Source organism: Oncorhynchus nerka, linkage group LG24 (genome assembly GCF_034236695.1).
Source record: "Oncorhynchus nerka isolate Pitt River linkage group LG24, Oner_Uvic_2.0, whole genome shotgun sequence".
Classification (NCBI taxonomy): domain Eukaryota; kingdom Metazoa; phylum Chordata; class Actinopteri; order Salmoniformes; family Salmonidae; genus Oncorhynchus; species Oncorhynchus nerka.
The window spans coordinates 58,319,245-58,341,154 of NC_088419.1; the positions used below are offsets into that span (position 1 = coordinate 58,319,245).

The 21,910-nt window shown below is 40.7% G+C and overlaps 2 protein-coding genes across 2 annotated transcripts in view; one reads left to right on the forward strand and one right to left on the reverse strand.

The window, feature by feature from the left end:
• LOC115108285 (serine/threonine-protein kinase STK11-like) overlaps positions 1 to 11,451 on the reverse strand; it is a 40,666-nt gene extending 29,215 nt beyond the window's left edge. Inside the window, exons 1-8 of the mRNA XM_029632436.2 lie at positions 11,332 to 11,451; positions 9,886 to 10,726; positions 9,413 to 9,496; positions 7,685 to 7,774; positions 7,442 to 7,574; positions 7,192 to 7,328; positions 6,650 to 6,777; positions 5,751 to 5,808 (exon numbers count right to left, since the gene is read on the reverse strand). Of these exons, the coding sequence (XP_029488296.1) occupies positions 5,751 to 5,808; positions 6,650 to 6,777; positions 7,192 to 7,328; positions 7,442 to 7,574; positions 7,685 to 7,774; positions 9,413 to 9,496; positions 9,886 to 10,172 (917 nt within the window). The 5' untranslated portion in view covers positions 10,173 to 10,726; positions 11,332 to 11,451. The remainder of the gene's footprint in view (positions 1 to 5,750; positions 5,809 to 6,649; positions 6,778 to 7,191; positions 7,329 to 7,441; positions 7,575 to 7,684; positions 7,775 to 9,412; positions 9,497 to 9,885; positions 10,727 to 11,331) is intronic.
• Positions 11,452 to 14,165: 2,714 nt separating this feature from the next.
• On the forward strand, positions 14,166 to 20,825 carry fstl3 (follistatin-like 3 (secreted glycoprotein)). The gene is made up of 5 exons (XM_029632437.2): positions 14,166 to 14,381; positions 15,930 to 16,115; positions 18,620 to 18,835; positions 18,968 to 19,195; positions 19,358 to 20,825. Exons 1-5 carry the CDS (start codon positions 14,306 to 14,308, stop codon positions 19,408 to 19,410), a joined length of 759 nt encoding a protein of 252 aa, XP_029488297.1. The 5' UTR covers positions 14,166 to 14,305; the 3' UTR covers positions 19,411 to 20,825.
• The last annotated feature ends 1,085 nt before the right edge of the window (positions 20,826 to 21,910 follow it).

The following is a 21,910-nucleotide window of genomic DNA, read 5'->3' on the forward strand; positions in this document are numbered from 1 at the left end:
TGAGAAGGAAATGTGTAGCACAGCAAGAGGCAAGTGGTGGTCACACCAGATACTGGCTGGTTTTCTGATCCATGCCCCTACATCATTTTTTTCCTTTTTTTTTTTACATTTAAAAAGGGTATCTGTGACTAACAGATGCATATCTGTATTCCCAGTCATGTGAAATCCATAGATTAGGGCCTATTTAATGTATTTCAATTGACTGATTTCCTTATATGAACTGTAACTCAGTAAAATATTTGAAATTGTTGCATGTTGCGTTTATATTTGTGTTCAGTGTATAATTGTGATGTGCATTTAAGACAAGGCCAGTAAAATGTGTAGGGTAGGATAATACATTGTGTGTAGGGTAGTATAATAATGTTGCGCGTGTAGGGTAGTATAATAATGTTGCGCGTGTGTGTGTAGGGTAGTATAATAATGTTGTGTGTGTGTGTGTGTAGGGTAGTATAATAATGTTGTGTGTAGGGTAGTATAATAATGTTGTGCGTGTGTGTGTGTAGGGTAGTATAATAATGTTGCGCGTGTAGGGTAGTATAATAATGTTGTGCGTGTAGGGTAGTATAATAATGTTGTGCGTGTGTGTGTAGGGTAGTATAACAATGTTGCGCGTGTAGGGTAGTATAATAATGTTGCGCGTGTAGGGTAGTATAATAATGTTGTGCGTGTGTGTGTAGGGTAGTATAATAATGTTGTGCGTGTGTGTGTAGGGTAGTATAATAATGCTGCGCGTGTAGGGTAGTATAATAATGCTGCGCGTGTAGGGTAGTATAATAATGCTGCGCGTGTAGGGTAGTATAATAATGCTGCGCGTGTAGGGTAGTATAATAATGTTGCGCGTGTAGGGTAGTATAATAATGTTGTGTGTGTGTAGTATAATAATGTTGTGTGTGTAGGGTAGTATAATAATGTTGTGTGTGTGTAGTATAATAATGTTGTGTGTGTAGGGTAGTATAATAATGTTGTGTGTGTAGGGTAGTATAATAATGTTGTGTGTGTAGGGTAGTATAATAATGTTGTGTGTGTAGGGTAGTATAATAATGTTGTGTGTGTAGGGTAGTATAATAATGTTGTGTGTGTAGGGTAGTATAATAATGTTGTGTGTGTAGGGTAGTATAATAATGTTGTGTGTGTGTGTGTGTGTAGGGTAGTATAATAATGTTGTGTGTGTAGGGTAGTATAATAATGTTGTGTGTGTAGGGTAGTATAATAATGTTGTGTGTGTAGGGTAGTATAATAATGTTGTGTGTGTGTGTAGGATAATAATGTTGTGTGTGTAGGGTAGTATAATAATGTGTGTGTGTGTAGGGTAGTATAATAATGTTGTGTGTGTGTGTAGGGTAGTATAATAATGTGTGTGTGTGTAGTATAATAATGTTGTGTGTGTGTGTGTAGGGTAGTATAATAATGTTGTGTGTGTGTGTGTAGGGTAGTATAATAATGTTGTGTGTGTGTGTAGGATAATAATGTTGTGTGTGTGTGTAGGATAATAATGTTGTGTGTGTAGGGTAGTATAATAATGTGTGTGTGTGTAGGGTAGTATAATAATGTTGTGTGTAGTATAATAATGTTGTGTGTGTGTGTAGGGTAGTATAATAATGTTGTGCGTGTGTGTGTGTGTGTGTAGTATAATAATGTTGTGTGTGTGTGTGTAGGGTAGTATAATAATGTTGTGTGTGTGTAGGGTAGTAGGGTAGTATAATAATGTGTGTGTGTGTAATGTTGTGTGTGTAGGGTAGTATAATAATGTTGTGTGTGTGTGTAGTATAATAATGTTGTGTGTGTAGGGTAGTATAATAATGTTGTGTGTGTGTAAGGGTAGTATAATAATGTGTGTGTGTGTGTGTAGGGTAGTATAATAATGTTGTGTGTGTGTGTGTATAATATGTTGTGTGTGTGGTAGGGTAGTATAATAATGTGTGTGTGTAGTATAATGTGTGTGTGTAGTATAATAATGTTGTGTGTGTGTGTGTAGGGTAGTATAATAAGTATAATAATGTGTGTGTAGTGTGTGTGTAGGGTAGTATAATAATGTTGTGTGTAGTATAATAATGTTGTGTGTAGGGTGTATAATAATGTGTGTAGGGTAGTATAATGTTGTGTGTTGTGTATAATAATGTGTGTGTGTGTAGGGTAGTATAATAATGTGTGTGTGTGTGTAGGGTAGTATAATAATGTGTGTGTGTGTGTGTAGGGTAGTATAATAATGTTGTGTGTGTGTGTGTAGGGTAGTATAATAATGTTGTGTGTGTGTGTGTGTAGGGTAGTATAATAATGTTGTGTGTGTGTGTGTAGGGTAGTATAATAATGTTTGTGTGTGTGTGTAGGGTAGTATAATAATGTTGTGTGTGTGTGTGTAGGGTAGTATAATAATGTGTGTGTGTGTGTGTGTGTAGGGTAGTATAATAATGTTGTGTGTGTGTGTGTAGGGTAGTATAATAATGTGTGTGTGTGTGTGTGTAGGTCGGGGTAGTATAATAATGTTGTGTGTGTGTGTAGGGTAGTATAATAATGTTGTGTGTGTGTGTGTGTGTGTGTAGGGTAGTATAATAATGTTGTGTGTGTGTGTAGGGTAGTATAATAATGTTGTGTGTGTGTGTAGGGTAGTATAATAATGTTGTGTGTGTGTGTAGGGTAGTATAATAATGTTGTGTGTGTGTGTGTAGGGTAGTATAATAATGTTGTGTGTGTGTGTAGGGTAGTATAATAATGTTGTGTGTGTGTGTGTAGGGTAGTATAATAATGTTGTGTGTGTGTGTGTATAATAAGTGTGTAGTATAATAATGTTGTGTGTGTGTGTAGGGTAGTATAATAATGTTGTGTGTGTGTGTAGGGTAGTATAATAATGTTGTGTGTGTGTGTGTAATGTTGTGTGTGTGTGTGTAGGGTAGTATAATAGGGTAGTATAATAATGTTGTGTGTGTGTGTAGGGTAGTATAATAATGTTGTGTGTGTGTGTAGGGTAGTATAATAATGTTGTGCGTGTGTGTGTGTAGGGTAGTATAATAATGTTGTGTGTGTGTGTGTAGGGTAGTATAATAATGTTGTGTGTGTGTGTGTAGGGTAGTATAATAATGTTGTGTGTGTGTGTGTAGGGTAGTATAATAAGTATCAAGTCTCCATAAAGCAGCCTAGTGAAACTGCTTCACTTAACGAGAAGGGGGCCCCTAAGGAGCCGGGACATTAAAGTTGCATTGACTCCAGCATGGTGTCGCTACCCATTGTAATTCTCCTTAATGTTAATATTTGCACAGAGCTGGGTAATTCATTTTAAAGACCCATCTGCCCTTTTCCCTGGTTAAATATTTATACTGTCATTTTTCTCCAGCTCCTATTTACGTCTCCTTATCCTTGGTTTATTTTGGCCACACATAGAAGGACCACATATGAAGGAGCGATTGATTACGTACTCTTGAATAATTGCTATTAACATGCACTAAGGTAGGTTAGGCAACACGGGACGCACTACATCCTATCATGATGTGCAATCCATACATGGAAGTGAAAGAAACATGAAGTTAAAACACATTTGCTATCAAATTAATAAACTATGAATAAGCCATGTTAATAAACTGAATATTGAAAAAGCATATGCTAGAGGTATCTAAACCAACTCTCAAGCACAGTTCATTTAATGCGATGCAGTGCCGTAGACCGCAGAGCCACTCGGGATGCCAACATAGTTCATTACAAGCATGTGTATGTATCTACACTACCTGTTTTCATCATTTTTCTCTCATTCCATTTTGCACCCAATACAGCGAGCCAAAATGAAATATGATTTTAAAGCAGTTTTGAGACGCCCACGGTGAATACAATACGTGATTTTCCCTCCCTCCCCGAGCTCTAGCATCACACAGATACACTTCAGTCACATGTTGCCATGGTAACTGCAGCCGGCATTCACCAGAGCATCAGCCCATGTAGTCAAGAGTCTTTAAGGGCTTGGGGGAAAAAAATGGAAAGTTAGGAGAGAGAGAGAGAGAGAGAGAGGAGCGATAGATTGGCTGGGCAGGGAAATGCTGCCTGTCTGACTGATGCCTTTTTAACTACAGCTCATCAGAAGCCCTGAGGTAGCACCAAATAAGGCAAAGGATCTCACTACCACATGACTTCTTGATGATGTTAGATAGAGGCATACAAAAGGTTGGAAGCATAATTGGTTGTAACTAAGGTTGAATGGCGGGAACCCGGTTATCGATATTTATTTCCCAAAACCACTCACTTCTCCCAGGATAAAATAGCTGTGAGAACCCGGTAAATTATTTATGAAAAGCATGGCGTGAAATGGAACTGTTAAATGATATGCAATGTCTAAATCTAGCTTAGCTACGAACTCTGCATGATGAATCAATCCTCAGGGTGGGGACAGACAGCCCATCTCACTATGGAGGCATATAGACCTATGAACTCATCACGGTAACCTTTTTTTCCCTTTTCTTCCTGTGACAGGTAGGCCTACACTTGCTACAACATAGCCTATGTTACAATAATATAAAGACAGCATGGGTGCCTAATTTACCCATCCAGCTGGCGTATCACTCGATTATCTTTACTTTAAATCATTGCACGCGCGAGCACTCTCTCCATGTCCTCGCTCTCCATCAACTACATTCAAATTGCTTCCAAAACAGATCTAGATTTATATATAGATGTCCTAGTCTACCTCTTTCAGGTAATAAATTCAATGCAGTATCAGCTTTTATATTAGTCTAATTAATGATGGGTTATGCATAATAAGCTTCTAACTTACAGCCTCGGTCTCTTGCGCAATACGGAACCTCCTGTGTTCCACTGGCCTCTCTCCTTAAATAACGTTCCTTAGTTCTTGGAGTCCCATGCAGGAAAAGCTAGACTGGAATAGCTTGCTGGACATGATTTCTTATACCAAAAGACTATTCGAATAGGGACGCAAGCTCTTGTTCCCTGAATGCTAAATACAGCAGCCAATCGAACTCATGGGTAGTTTGAAAGAAGAGCGAACGCGCAATAGCGGTTTGTAGCAGTTAACGGTTCAGACCCTTAACCGTTCAATCTTTGTGAAGAGAAGTTAAAGCCTTTTGCGTCTAATTCTAAACCTATGTTATTCAAGGATGTTATTAGAATGATGAAGATAAGGACAACAAAACATATTTCATTTAACTGTTGAAAGCGAGGAAGGAATGAAGCAACAATAGAAAGAGGTAGGCTCTAACATTAGGGGAAATATTTGATATATATGCATCAGCCTACTAATTACATAAACAGGTCCCATTACATTTGCTAGCCCATACTTGTAACTTTGTAAGCCACATGGGCCATTATGTTTTCCTGTGGTGGGTAATGTGCAGTAGCCTATATCATATAGGTTATGTATTGTAAACAAACAGGAGCTGCATTACCATAAAAGCCTGTTCCAACACAATGGGCCTCACATTAGACCTCCACATGATACAAGAAAGAGGCAGTGGGTTCTGTTTTCTCCTCCCATCATTATCGAAGTGATACAATTTGGCCTTCAGCAGAGCACAGATGCAAATGACAACAAATCAATCACTAAAGTGACAGCTTGTTTCCTCGAGCACTTTACATTCATCATCCTATGTTGAAAAGAAATAGATTGGACATCGCTCATCACCGGACTGCTGCTGCTGCCACCCCCCCCCCCAATCTCCGATTGAATTTGCATTTCAATTAAGAGCACTCTCTTCAGCAAGTATGGAGGTAAGTTCAACTGCTGCTTCAGCTAGAAAGGGAGCACGATGACTTACTTGTGTTGTCTAATGTTTTGTATTGAGAACCTCTTCTCAGGGTCATACTCAAGCATTCCTGTAAGAAAAATACAAAAATTAAATTGACAGCTATGTAACAATTTGATGATGCATTTATTCCTTTCATTATGTCCTTATTTTTGTGCAGTGTTTAAAATCAGGGCTATTTGACAACAATGAAAACAACTTGAGCATAATGAACGTTTCCATCGAGAAAAACAGAGTGGCTGTCCTTCAAACACGTCTTTATCTGAGAAATTTTTTCAATACACTGCATATTCGTGATACATCAAAACAACAACTGTTGTGGCCCCGAAGGTACAATCACCACAAAACCATCTCCAAAAGACAAACCTCCAAGAATGAATCACTACTAACTACTAAGTACATTTGAGTGGTCAAATTAAGTCAAATAAAGAGGAACATTTATAATTCTGTGGCCATACGCTTCTTGTAATGAGTGATTCCTCACGAAACCGGGACAAAAAGACGCCATGATTTGGGGGATTTTCACAAAATGTTATCCACTGAATGGTCATTTGGAGGAATAATTGTTGACATATATATATATATATCTAAAAGCATAATTGAGAAATAATTGATCAACGTTGGCATCCCTCAAATACTCTTACTACTGCTTTCATCTCTAATAAGGCTTAATAACATGAAATAGAATATTGGGAGTGCCAGCAGCAGTGTTAGTCAGTCTAGACCAGGGCTCTTGAACCCTGTTCCTGGAGTTACCCTCCTGTATGTTCAGTCCAACCCCAGCTATTAACTAACCTGATTAAGCTTATCCACCAGCTAATTATTAGAATCAGGTGACCTCGAGTAGGGTTGGAGTGAGTAGGGTTAGTTCTCCAGCAACAAGGTTGGAGAGCCCTGGTCTAGACTCTTACCTCTTAACAGGCCAGAGAGCAGAGGGCCACACTCCTCTGGAACACTGTAGTCTCCCTTCCCAATGTTCTCAAACAGCTTATAGATGTTGTCACCTTCGAAAGGGTACAGGCTGGTTGTTATGTTATAACTGAAAAAAAAAATACAATTCCAAAATCAAGAAGAGTACTTTAATGAAGAATAATCTGCAGGGGCGCAACTTTCACTGGGGAGCCCCCCCCCCCCCCGCTCTAAAATGGCATTTTTGCCCCCCCCAGTATTATCATTGGAATTTGACACAAAAACAAGGCAACAGTGTGGTTTAGGACCATGCGGACACCTCCGAACAGTCATGAAGGCTGTTTGGAGTGTTTATCCAACTGGGTAATATATATACACATATCACCCACACTTCTAAAACCAAAGTTATGCCCCTGATAATTTGCAATTCAAATCACATTATTAGACAGCAAAGCATGTTCAATTCAATAAATTGTATTTTTCACCCAAGAGGCATGAAATAAATATACCAGCTGAAACAATTAATGTCAGAGTGGCCACTCACAGTGTGACACCAGCAGACCAGATGTCCACTTTGAACCCTGAGAAGGTGTCCAGGCCGTTGGCAATCTCTGGGGGCTGGAAGGCCGGAGAGCCCTGGCTCGTACAACACGTGTCGTCCTCTGCAAATGGGTGCAGCGCCTTGGGAGGGAGAACAGGAATACACAGATAATCATTCGGCCCCATAAAGGTAACCCAATTAAACTGCAATATAAAGTGGATATCGGAAAACAGTCAGAGGACTAGGGGCTCACCTCTGCTACACCCAGGTCGGAGATTCTTAGTGCGCCATCCGTCGTCAGCAGTAGATTCCCTGGTTTAATATCTTTGTGAACTATTCCTTGGCTGTGCAAATATTCCAAGCCATCTAGCAGCTGGCAAAAGTACCTGGGGAAAAATAGCAATACATCTGTATTAATGTCACTGTTTGGTGTTCGGACAGATATCTTTAGGCCACATATCTAGAACTATTGAATTGAGATGAAAGATACACATACCCATGAGCTTGAAAGACTGGAAACCTTTTCTCATCAACACTGTCCAACATCTCCTGCATTCCACATACACAATATTCCATCACCATATACGTAGGCAGAGTCAAGGAAAAGAGACAAGGTGGCAATGTTTCATACTGGTAATTTAGCAAAGCGCCAAAACAAACGTGCTATACATCATCACCAAAGGATCTGTATTAATTCTACACAAATAACCTTGAATCCTAATGTCTACTACAGTACTGATCAATATGTGGTTGACTGACTAGTCACTAATCCATGAAACTAGCTAGATACACAAAATATAAATCGATCCAAGTCTGGGAACATGCAATGTCCTTGAGAATACATTAATCTTCCTGAATGGACCGAAGATGACAAGCGTACAAATCGTGAAAATTAATGTCTAAACAATACTCATTTCTGTATTCACACTCCTCAGGGTCACTTATCTAGCCAGCATAGAAGGCACTCATCTAGCCAGCATCCTCAGCCAGAGCGGGAAGGAAGGAGGTGTGAAAGGGGATCATTAGTTCCTATAATAATGTTCTCACCTCAACAATTACACTAAAATGCCAATTGGGATTTACTTGACCCTACATTGGCAGAATCCTTCATGGTCCTAAAAAGCAAGTGCTAAAGCCATCTTAAGTGTCAACTGTACTAAAATGTATTGGGGAGACCCTTTTCATGTCAGAGACAAAGGTTACTGAGTGTTTATGTGGTGTAGAGCAGCAGACTAAGGACAAGCCAGAGATCATTACAAATCAAAGACAGTGAGTTGGGGGGGCAGAAGGTAAACTTGTGAAGTTAGTTAGTCCATCTGATTTAACTTTGCCTTTTTCTCCCCAAGAGGCCAACAGAGACACCTTGTGGCCATACCGCTGAATTACAGTAACATGAGCTTTGAAGGACAGTGCATTGTTTTTACAGTTGATCTGCACAGCTTACTCGACAACTGTTCCATGGGACAAGATAATTCTCCAGATGTGAGGAAAAAGTCACCCCAAAATAGACGAGCCTAAACAACTATCCACACGTTATGCTTGGGCAAATCTTATGCAGTGCTTGAAGGCTTTGTTAGTGCGATTTGTATGACACATCACTATGGTTTAGATCAGGGGTGGGCAAACTTTTGGGTTGAGGGCCACATCGAGATTTTTGAAATTCAACAGAGGACCGCATTTTTTGGGGGGACCAATTGTTTGTTAAAATCAATTTGCAGGGGCATCCTAAGTGGCGCAGCGGTCTAAGGCACTGCATCGCAGTGCTTGAGGTATCCCTACAGCTGGCCGTGACCGGGAGACCCATGAGGCAGCGCACAATTGGCCCAGCGTCATCCGGGTTAGGAGAGGGTTTGGCAGACAGTGCACAGTGTTTCCGCTGACATATTGGTGCGGCTGGGTGAAGCGGACATTGTGTCAAGAAGCAGTGCCGCTTGGCTAGGTCGTGTTTCGGAGGACGCACGGCTCTCGACCCTTACCTCTACTGAGTCCATAAGGGAGTTGCAGCGATGGGACAAGTCTGTAACTACCAATTGGATGACAAAATTGGCAAGAAAAATAAATAATAATATATATATACACATTTCTACAAAAAAAGTACATTTAATGTCTAGTTGGCCAGATTCAAGTGCACAGCGAGCCGGATAGGAACCGTGGGGCGTACTTTGCCCCCTCCCTTGGTTTAGATACTCATGCTAAAGAATAAAAACATTTTTTTAAAGGATATATCTTTTGCTTCTCCTCATTATACAAAACTTCAACCAACTGGATAATATTCTTGTGCCTTAATCTTCGTAGCAGCTGAATCTCTCTGTAAAGAAATAAAAGTGTTTAGATATATGGTAAAAGGAAAACTGGAGGAATTGCACTATGGAATGATACTGCATTTTCATCAGCACTCACAACAAAAGACACAGGGCAAAGATAATTTGAACAGCCTTCATGTTGTTTTATCTTCTGGCCTTTCAAAGGCAAGATTTATTGAGATAAACATTAGTGTCCTTAAAAGCTCAATTTACATCCCACTTCAATCAATAGTGAGGTTAATTTTACATTCAGTAATTCCTCAGAGTAAATCCTTAAGTACATAATTTGATTAGAAGCATATTCACACACCAAAACAAATCCATCAACACAGCTAGCTTATTCTGTAGATCAACACTAAAAGCACTGAAAGGCCATGCAAAGCATTCCACATACTTTTTTACATTTTGCTCCCCATTGGGGATGCGTCTCAGCTTCTTCTTCTTGAGGATCTTGACTGCCCTCCTGCAGAGGGTCTCAGAGTCCAGCATCTCCTTCACCTTCCCGTAGGAGCCCTCCCCCAGCAGGTCTCCCATCAGGTACTTCCCAATCAGCTTGGCCTTCTTCCTCCGCGGCTCGTAGATGACTTCAGTGGAGTCGATGCGGTGGATGAAGGTTTCCATGCACATGGTCAAGTCATTCTCCAAATAGTCCATGTGTTCATGGATGTCCTCGTCATTCATGGTTGCCCCTTCAGCAACTTGACTGTTCTTTAATACTACTGTACTGTTTGTTTCTGGATGCCCTGGGTCGGACTGTACGAAATTGCAAGAAAAATATTCCAATACTGAATATTGAAATGCAGGACGCTGCAACTGCAGAAAGGCTACAGAATGTTCCTCTTAACCTGCTGACCATGCAGCACTGCTTGAGCAAAGGAGTGAGTGGACTGGGTTTGGGTACTGTCCAATATTACAATGTCTGGTTATGGTATGAGGGAATGGTTTGGTTCTTTGTTCTCTGATGATATAGGCCTATTCCCTCCTTAGCCGTGTCCTTGTGACACCTGGGACCTGCGGTGTTGTGATGTGTGCAGCTTTCTTTGGTTCTTGGTGAATGTCATGTTGTGGGCAACTTAATTGTGAATCAGGTATATGATTTTCATTGAGTTCTTCTACAATGTTTAGCGGATCTAATTTTCTACCTCCATCCCATGTACCGAATAAATCCGGGGTACTTGCCAAGACTGCAAAACTGGTCTGCCAGCGTCAATGAATCGTTGCAGGGATCCTCAGATCTGCATTACAAATGCACAATCGCATAAGAATTTTGATGAAATTCACATCATGAGATGGCACCTTCCAAATGCTTGGAATATGACAAATACACACTACCAATGATATGGATGTGCTATCATAACGATTTACATTTGAATACTAGCTCCAATTACAACAAGCAATGCTGAATATTCTTATGAACATCACATCCATTCAACAAAAATAGCAGGCCATGGGTAATATACAGTAATCAGTGAGATAGGATAGTGCAAACCAGCAGATAGCTAGCGAGGCTATGGCACAGAGGCACAATAACATTTCTGAGATTCGATTCATTGTAGCAGCCAACTCGTGTAATAACAATATCTCCCCAACTAGCTAGCCTGTTTGACAACTAACTATTCACTACTGTAACGCTTCGCAGTCACGTCCACAAACCAAGCAATGTTATTAGCATTCAGCTAGCTAGCTTAGCAAGCATACATACTAGCTAGCTATCTATCTATGTACGACAAACCTGTTAGATAACGTAACGAACGCTACATTTATTTCACGCCACATCATTTTTCATAACATTTGCAGTTACGGGGTACATGTTTTGTGTGTTGAAAGAGGTCAACTTTACCTTGTATGCTACTTGACCGATATCATCGATTGCCCATGTAGAAGTGCTGGATGTCAGAAACGCCTCCATCTTGTTTACACACTCCATGCTCCAAACCAAAGACAGTACAATATGAAGATAGGGTAAAACTGCTTCTCCAATAGAAATCCCCGATCACAGTTGTAGGCGATGTCATGGCGACGTTGACTAGCAAAGCGCATGCGTATAAAAACGTCATCGTGTCTGATGGTCGTCTCGCGCTAAACTCAAATAAATCAAAGGCACTCCTTCGATATAAAGTTGTTGTAGACTAAAATAAAAATGTTTCAGTTTGTCACTTTCTCGAGGTTGGAGTAATAACATGTTCAGCTACTTAAGTACTTGTCTTGAATCTAGGTTGTGCATTCAGATTTCGAGAAAATGAAAAACTAAGGAATAGTTTTTATTTTCTCTCATTAACTTATCAAGCCCCAAACCCCGGTCTGGTCTGTTTGGTCGGTTTCGCAAGCGTTCCCGGAAGTCTCGCGATGTTGGCCTCTGGGTTTAGAAACGCTGTGACCAAACCATAGAAATTCACCATGCTGAAATATATTTCAACCGCTAAGAATTGTGGTATAAGAATACATGGCGTGATCCTCCGAGGGGTTAAAATTATCCATATGAAAGTCATACAGTAGTCTGCTACTAAGGTTGGTTATATGCTCAACAAAAAAATATATATATATATACTTTTTACCATGTGTAGTTTTTTTCTGTAGAAACAGGACTGTTTCTGTGAACTGACTTCAATGAAAACATGTCTATGAGCAAAGGATTGAGGGCCCTGTGAAAGGGCCCTATCATGTCAATATCAGCTGGTGAGGCTGCATGAATACATTATTGGATTATGCTAATAAATTATAATGATGATTTTATTCAGCCTTCTCTTATGTGGATGTGATGTTAACACTCACCAGTTGATGGCAGCACTGGTAGATTATATTTTTCTGGACCAAATGCAAAGTGGCCCCAGTGATACAGTGGCACATTGCAACACAGCCTACAAGTAAACAGACAGACAGATGGATGGAAAGAGAAAAGACAAACAGAAGACAGAATATATGATTGATAGGTTGATATAACATATATCCTTAGTCATATAGCTTTGAGAAAACCCTAGATTCCACACATACTTAAATTTCATGCTGTTTCACAACATTTCTCCAACTTGAAAGGTCCCATCAGTATTGCTTTACCATAGAGTACATAAATAATGGAGATTTGAAGTGGTTAGTCTGGGTTGTCATGCACTGGCCTCATTATCTGTGTGGCCCAATGATCCAAACCATGTGAGCTGCTGCAGTGACCCAGTGCTCCAGCCCACCCACTGCACCACTCTGACGGGTCTGCATTCCTGCTGTGCCCTAGGGTCTCTGTACAGCAACAGAAGGCAACATCATTCATCACAACTTACAGCAACAGCATGTGCTACTTTAATTTTCTCCACCATCAAAGGGACTACATTAATGCCAGAGACAGACAGATGGGAAGATTGACACAACTTTGGCTCCCAAGCGGGGGGCTGAAAGGTATTTCATTTCCACAGAAATCAATTGACTAGCAGCCAGATGTGTCCATGTAGACCACAAGGACGGCTCTCTGATAAACAACCAGGGAACCAGGGATGCAGGAAGAATGATAGAGGCATACATGTGGCTAAAATGGGGCTCACTCTGCCATACTCACTTAGGGGTTCTATCGGTGAGTGCCAGACAGCGTTACGGATCAACTGATTACATGTATTACAAGTAATCAGTTACATGTAATTTGATTGCAAAAATAAATAATCTAACTGTAGTTACTTAACCAGCAGAAATATTGTAAGCAGATTACAGATACTTTTGAATAACTTGATAATTCCTTCAATTCAGAAAGGATGTCGTTGAGAGAGAAAAAAACATTATGACGCCTTTCTGTTTTCTCAATGACATTATATAAACTGAAATATCAGGTAAATATTCAGACCCTTTACTCAGCACTTTGTTGAAGCACATTTGGCAGCGATTACAGCCTTGAGTCTTCTTGGGTATGACGCTACAAGCTTGGCACACCTGTATTTGGGGAGTTTCTCCCATTCTCTCCAGATCCTCCCAAGCTCTGTCAAGTTGGATGGGGAGCAATACTGCACAGCTATTTTCAAGTCTCTCCAGAGATGTTCGACATTGAGAGACTTGTGTGATCCTGAGTGCTCTGGAGCAGGTTTTCATCAAAGATCTCTCTGTACTTTGCTCCATTCATTCTTGCCTCAATCCTGACTAGTATCCCAGTCCCTGTTGCTGAAAAACATCTCTACAGCATGATTTAATCCATTTTAGAATAAGGCTGTAACGTAAACCATTTTGGAAAAAGTCAAGGGGTCTGAATACTTCCCGAAGGAACTGTATACCCTGTTATCGGTATACCATTTTTTAAAAGACAGAAATGTGATATTGTTCTTATTGATTATAGCTAACATTGTCCACAGAGCAAATTATCTCTATGTAACACAATTGAAAGCTGAAAAGTGCTAAAGTGGTTCTACATTATTTTAAATATTTATATGAAAAAATGATGTATTACTTATTTCCATATAATAATTTAAAATGATGGAAAACCCATTTGAAATGTGGTATGCCTACTTTACAATCACAATAACATTATCAGAAGATGCATGGTGCAGTTATCTGTTGCACTCTGGTGAGGGGACGTCTCAAGTAGAAAACTGTCCGTTCCAGCATTTTAACTGGCTGAGACCATTGCCTATCCCAGCAGCATAACTCAGTGGGTTAGGCCTAAATATCTATAAAGAGGGGAACAACATCACTTACAACACATTCATTCACTTAAGAGAGAGAACTCTGCGAACTTCTCCATTGGCAAGTTCAAAACATTTGAAACCATTTGCAAAAGGACAAACACATTTTTTTGCAAGTTTTGCCACAACTTTTATTTTAGAACTTTATATTTTCTTGTCACCATGGGCTTTTTGACTGCTCTTTTTGGTGTGACACTTGTTGCTTTGTGTCAAATCTTTGGAAGTTACCATGTAAATGGTGAGTAAAAGCTTTTCAAATGTATTTTCTAATAAATTATGTTTTATACATTATGATTCATTATGAACGTTTTTCTAAAAAAATAATAGTAATTTATTAGTTTATGTTTAAACGTTATTCAAAGTTTTGTATCATTCAAAATTGATAGTAAAAAAATGTATAATGAAAACAAACCAACTAAAGCCATAGTTTTGCTCGCTTGATACTGAGAATTCTATATTTACAGAGTGCAGGTGCACATGGTGTTACTACAGGTTAATAATAATGTATGTATTACATACAGTTAGCTACTTCATCACTGGTTGGAATTAGTATTCAGAACTGCATTTATGGATTCCAAAGTAATTTTAATGTCTCATTTTGTCTACTATTATTTTTTTAACAATATGAGAGATGTGTAAGTGATGAGTTCTAAAACCTATAAACAAAACTCTATGACAGTGCAACAGCAGGTCTCTATTCTCCTGTCTGAATTGGTGTATTAAATGCTGGTAAAGTGTATTGTGTGTGGAGAGAGAGGTCAGCCAGGTCTGACTATGACTGGTCTGGTCCATTCAGCCCACTTTGATGTAGAGTAGACAGAGTCCTGAATATTATACAAGTGGGCTCTGGCTCTGAAGTCAACTGAAGTGGGCTATTTGTATTTCCTGGAGGCCATTGTATACATTCAATTATAAACTGGGTGATTCGAGCACTGAATGTTGATTGGCTATCAGACCGTATACCATGGGTATGACAAAACATTTATTTTTAAGGCTCTAATTACATTGGTAACCAGTTTATAATAGCAATAAGGCACCTCTGGGGTTTATGATAAATATATATTTACATTTTTGGGGTTTGTTACTTTCACCCATTTTTCTCCCCATTTTCGTGGTATCCAGTTGGTAGTTACAGTCTTGTCTCATTGCTACAACTCCCGTACGAAATTGGGAGAGAAAATGTTGAGAGCCGTGCATCCTCCGAAACACAACCCAACCAAGGTTCTTGACACAATGCTCACTTAACCCGGAAGTCAGCCGCACCAATGTGTCGGAGGAAACACCGTGTACCTGGCGACTGTGTCAGCGTGCACTGCGCCCGGCCCACCACAGGAGTCACTAGTGTGCGATAGGACAAGGACATCCCTGGTGGCCAAACCCTCCTCTAACCCGGACTACCCTGGGCCAATTGTGCACCACCCCATGGGTCTCCCAGTCATAGCCGGCTGCGACAGAGCCTGGACTCAAACCCAGAATCTCTAGTGGCATAGCTAGCACTGCGATGCAGTGCCTTAGACCACTTAGACCACACTTGGAAGGCCTGGGGTTTGTGATGGCCAATATACCACGGCTAAGGTCTGTATCCAGACACTCCATTTTGCGTTGTGCAGAAAAACGGCCCTTAGCCATGGTATATTGGCCATATTCCACACCTCCTTGGGCCTTATTGCTTAAGTATATCTACTTTAAGTATGTCAATCATGTGAAGTCATGTATGTCATGTATGTCAAGTATGTATGAAAAAATCCAACTAGACGTGTTTTTGTGTTTGTTGTGGTGTGTTCAGCGGGGATGTGCTGGCTGCAGCAGAGCCAGGAGCAGCGCTGTGACATGGTGCTGATGCGTGGGGTCAGCAGGGAGGAATGCTGCGCTGGGGGCCGTCTAGACACGGCCTGGTCCAACACCAGTCTGCCCATCAATGAGGTCAGCCTGCTGGGCTTCCTGGGAATCGTGTCCTGCAAACTCTGCAAAGGTAACTGCACACTACAGTTCCCACAATTACCTGCTGTGAACCAACTGTGTCAAAATGACAACATCAGTCAACCCTATCATCAATGAGGGTGTTTAGCTTTTTCCTCAAACTATTTGACTGAAAAGTAGATGCTGATTTATTTTGATTATGATTCCCTACTATCACAGTCCTTGACGCTTTACCATTTTATTGCAAGCCACCATCCCAGGCAGTGGAGGTACTTCAGACAAGTTAGGTTTGGTTTAAGCTTTTTCATATGGTCCCCCCTTGTTGTCAGCCTCTGACAAAGAAGTGGCGAAATGTAAGATTGGGTGCAGGTCTTCATTTGTCATTGTGGGAAAACGTAGTCACTGAGAAGCAGTGGCCGATCTGAAATGAGAAACAGCTGCTCACATGTAGCACCAAAACCTCCTTAAGTTTGCGTTCCTCTCAAAACATTTTTCATACTGCCACATTTCATTTAGATGTGTTGGAGCCTATTTGGATGAATAAGAGATAGATCATATTTAATTCATAGCAACATAACTGACAATGACATAAGCAAAGACGTTTAGGGCCCACATTTGAGTATAGCTCCAAATGGCAGCTCATATGGCCATAACCAGATCACCTGTCTTCTTCTTGGGATAACTTTGATCCAAATGGAATTTCCAAGCTAAGTTGATTTCCAGAGGTCTCTTATACGTTTTTTGAAAACTTAGCTGTGGATCGGGGCCAGGCGTTCCATCTAACTCTGTCCAGCTGTCTTGAGTCGCTCCCACTATTGGAAGCCTTGGCCAGGTATTCAGGTTCACTCAAGGATATTTATTCCTGTTTTTAGGAACTAAGGCACCTGAACATGTGCATGTGATCTCTGGTCAGGGTATAGATGATTATTTTAAGCCATGTGAGGATGATTAGTGTCAGCAAAGCTGAAGCCAAATACCAATTGCTACCAAATACCAATTGAATCGTAGATTCAAAATGCAGTAGCATCCCTGCCAACTAGTGTATGATGGATCATGTTTTTTTCTTTCAATGGAGATGAAGTATATTCCAGCATGCTGTTTATTACCAAAATGGTATGAGCCAAATCAACAGCAGCATTAGAATGACATGTCAGCATAAGGAAAAAATGAAATGTTCTCATTAATAACATGATGCTTCAATGATAAGTGAATGAACTCAAGTGATCCAGAATGAGAAGCAGACAAGTTATAAAAGACAAGCTATAAAATTCAATCATTTTGCTGCATTTTTATCTCTCCATTGAGAGGCTGGTCTACCACAATGGAATTATTCACTAATATATCTCCTCAAAGTTGCAGCGCAAGTGAATGACATTGAAAAAATGGAATAAATGGGAAATAACCTTCCTCCTCCTCCCTCCTCTAATTCACTCTGCATGAATTATTTCCCAATGCTGGCTGGGACACAGGCCTGGTTTGCCTCCCCTCAGAGAAAAAAAAACACATTCCTGTTTACCACAGGAGAAATGTCTGCCACATGCCCAGACGTCTGTTCCTCATAATGTGGAGCACTATTTGGATCATTAGTCCAACTGAAAGAACAAAACTAAAGCATCAATGTACATGTGATACTGTGGGGAAGTGCTGTTCTATTATCATACTGTAGCACTCCCTGTCAGACTCAGACTGAACCTCCACAGTGGGTCCTCTTGGGGCTACTGATTTCCAGTGGTTCAAAGCATTCCTGGGTGTTGACTAGAACTCCATGACTGGCCTATCTGTCTATCTGTATTGATTTGTGAAAATGTATAAAATCATAACCGGCTGCCAGTAAAGCCGGACCAAAACATAACAGAAAAAGGGAACTGCTTGGATTCCCTGGAAGGGAGGGGGATAAATCTAATACTTGTGTGAGAGTTGGCCTCTTTGGAGATGGAGAATAACAGGATATTAAAGCAAGTGCTCGCGGAGAAAGGAAATAAAGTCCTGCTTTTTTACAGGATCTCGGGGATCAGGGCCGAACATCACTCTGTATCAGGATCAAACAGGTCCCGAGAAGCCTGTTGAAAAGTGACGATGGTATCTGTGTTGTTTTAGGGTCTCAGTACTAGGATACTTCCTATTGACCTGGCTGGGCCTTGGACAGTCTACTAGTGTCCGTTTAGCCTGTGTTTCCTCCTGCCACATCTGTCAGCCTGTAAAACCCAGTGACAGGCCTTTGAACTGGCTCGGTCTGCTCGAACACCCCTCCATCCATCTATGAGACTTAGCCCATTGCAGGGATCCATTCCACTGTCATGGAAACAGGCACAACCTCAGACACATTCCTACAGACTAGACATCCTCGAGTATGACCATAAACAAAATATGTGTTTATTGCAAAGGTTTTGCTGGATGAATCATGCTGCGGTGAAGGCAACATTTTTCATCCATTTTATTCTGTTCTGTGGAGAATGAATCTTGAGCATCAGATGATCTGGATCACTTGATAACAGAACATTGAATGTAAGTTAACGCTTTGACAATAATACTGACTTTCTACTCTATGTTGGGCAGAGACCTGTGATGGTGTGAAATGCGGCCCAGGGAAGGTGTGTAAGATGATGGTTGGACGTCCTCAGTGTGTGTGTTCTCCTGACTGCACTAACATCTCCATAAAGCGTGCTGTGTGTGGGAGCGATGGGAAGTCCTACCGTGATGAGTGTGCTCTGCTGATGGCCCGCTGTAAGGGCCACCCTGATCTGGAGGTCATGTACCAGGGAGAATGCAAAAGTGAGGACACCTGTGCTTCGAACAAGTTATCTTGCGTGTGTCAGCAGTTTGGTTATTTTAAGTACTCATTGTGCTACTGAAGCAATATTACACACAATATCGGATACAAATATGTGTCCATGTTCTGTCCAGAGTCGTGCTCCAACGTGGTGTGCCCGGGTACCCACACCTGTGTGACGGACCAGACTAACAGTGCCCACTGTGTCATGTGCCGCATGACCCCCTGCCCAATACCGCTGAAGTCCGAGGTGCCTATCTGTGGCAATGACAACATCACCTACCCCAGCGCCTGCCACCTCCGCAGAGCCACCTGCTTTCTGGGGCGCTCCATAGGAGTGCGTCACTATGGCAACTGCTCTAGTAAGTCCCCTTACCTTTCCTGATCTGTCAACACAGCCTAAGTATAGAAATGAATAAACAACCTCAATTCATTTTCTAGTGACTTTAGATATTTAGTACTTTGCATTGATTTGGCATGTGTTGGCTGTGCTTGATATTTTTGTCTTGGGTTCTCTCTCTCAGGTGTTCCGAGGAACAGTCTGGATTTGGAGGGCAGTGAGGAGAATTCACTCTAGAGGGACAGTTCTGGTGTGGTCCACCTGGTACTACAGTCCACCTGGTAAGAAGATTTCCAAGAGATCACCTTCGATAGGTTGTTGTCCCGCTGTTCACTCCCCAAGCTCTGATTGATGTTGACATCTTTTTTACAATCACCTATCCCCTCCATCTCTACCACCTGTACATAGAATGACGATACATTTGATGTGGGAGAACCTGCTGGAAGAAACCATTTTTATTCCAAAAGGAAACCAATACTGCATTTGTTGATGCATGCAATGTATGTTAAATGGGATGATTTGCTCGTGAAACTGTGGAAACAGATGAAAGGCGTATATCTTAAAAAATAAATATCTAGTCGACTTTGAGTAGAGGAAGATATGTGTATATTGTAAATAAATACCACTACTATTTATTGGAGAAGGTATCAAATCTGTTATATTTATGTTTTTACTCTGTATTCAAATCCATATATCCATAGGTCAGCTTTTACAAATAAATGTATTTATTGTGTTTTGTTTTCAGATGTACATGTATTTCAATGGCCACTGACATTCTTTTATTTCAGAGAGTTGTTTTTATTTTTGTGTTTTTTCATATCCCTAAATGAAGTGCATTAGTCCCCTAAAAGCAACATGGCAAGCAACCTCAATTTGTTTGGTTACTGTATACCACATTTAGTATATGTCAATCATGTGAAGTCATGTATGTCAAGTATGTTTCAGTCTTTGTTTGGAGGTGAGGGAAGACTCAGCCAAAACAAAGTATACAGCATGTCTCCTCTTGCTCTGCCTACACAGAGTATGATACTGTTTACGCTGGAGCCCAATCAAAACTCTGAGCCACACGCTGATTGCTGAAATTAAAAGTTTAGTTCTGTCTGCAGCAGTTTTATTAGGCTGTTTGTTTGACACCACGCCTTTACAATACCTCCTCTGTTGAAGTCTTGGCTTTGTTTATTTCATATGTTTGTAGGTCATACGAGTTTAATATAATGCCATTCGGGTTGTTGAATACACCATAACAGTGGAACTGAAAAATCTGACAAATATTGTTAGCCTTATCAAATTGAAAACAGAATCAAATTTGTCTGGGAATGCCAAATGACCTCAAGTTAACTCACCGGATCCCCAGACTTTGCAGCTGAATATATCTGTTCAATGTTGAAATACTGTCAACCATTTGAACCAAATGGGCAGATTATTGTAATGTGAATGAATAGTACTTCCCATTTATCTAGATGATTTAATTGATTTTGGGATAAAAAAATAAAAAAATACATACTGTTGTTGAACAATTAAAAGTAGTTTATTGTAAATACAACTCCATTTCATGTACATGTACCAGTGTACCTACTGTGAAATTTAAATGATCAATGTATCTTCTTATTTTTGTATTTTTGTACTCTCAACATAAACTATACTATTTGTCATGAGGCCTCTTTCATTTCTGGTGCGACTTAAATTCAGCACAAATGAGTAACACCTGTTACACAAGTCAGAATTGTCTCATTGGCAATGACACGGAGTGGAATGTTAGCTAAAGAAAATGGTACTCCGGCTATGGTCTCTCTGGTTTAGTGTATAATTCCAGAAAGGCTTTGTCCTACCCTCTGTTATTAACTCTCTATCATACAATATATCACTTACAGTACAGGCACTGCATGCACAGTAATTACCATTCTGTATGTAATGTTTACATGCCTTTTGCCAGTCTAAAAATACACACAATAGTAAAGAAATGTATCAATGGCAGTCATTGCAAGCCTCATGTGGCTCCGTGACAAGCTTATATGCACAGCATCTATCACTTACTGCCAAAATGAGGTCGCGTTCATGATTATGAACTGTGGTGAACTGTCCACGTTAACTACCCTCACAGAAGAGCAGCAGGTGGGCTAGAGTGATGGACGGCTTTTACTATGCTGCAGCCTCTGTGCGTGCAATGGCCCTGGCGCCTGACAGCCCACTGACAGGCCTCAGAGGAGAGGAGAGGAGACCAGAGGAGAGGGGCGGTGGAGCATGAAAGCAGGGGGACAGGCCCCCGTTTCCTGTCCCTGTGGAGCCTCCTCTGGAGGAGAGGAGGTGGGTGAGGTGAGAGACAGAGGGCCACTGACTGACTCACTTTTCTGTATGAAATACCTTCCTTGTTTTCCTTACTCTGACTGAGAGCCACTCCTGGACTGACTGGGCCAGCATCTGGTTTAACTTTGGGAGATGTTTATATTCTGATCCAAGCACCCTTTTATTACATTGGGAAAGGACGTAAATGTTTGCTCGAACGGGCAATAACAATGCCATCGAAAAGTGGTTGTTTTTCTGATATACATCTTATTTCTTGTTCTACAATTTCTCTGCTCTAAATTATGTTCTTTCATTTTCTGTTTTCTAATGAAATGATGACATAGCGGGAAGAATGTGTGACGCTGCTAACCCATTCCATTTTGCCTAGTTTACTGAGTTCTGGTACAAACTTTAATGGCCTGATGATCTTGTCATCAGCAACCAAGACCTGACC

Coding starts and splice junctions, on each gene's coding strand:
- fstl3 (XM_029632437.2), top strand. CDS start 14,306: ATGGGCTTTTTGACTGCTCTTTTTGGTGTGACACTTGTTGCTTTGTGT. Junction 16,116..18,619: donor GTCCTGCAAACTCTGCAAAG/GTAACTGCACAC, acceptor TATGTTGGGCAG/AGACCTGTGATGGTGTGAAA. Junction 18,836..18,967: donor GTACCAGGGAGAATGCAAAA/GTGAGGACACCT, acceptor TGTTCTGTCCAG/AGTCGTGCTCCAACGTGGTG.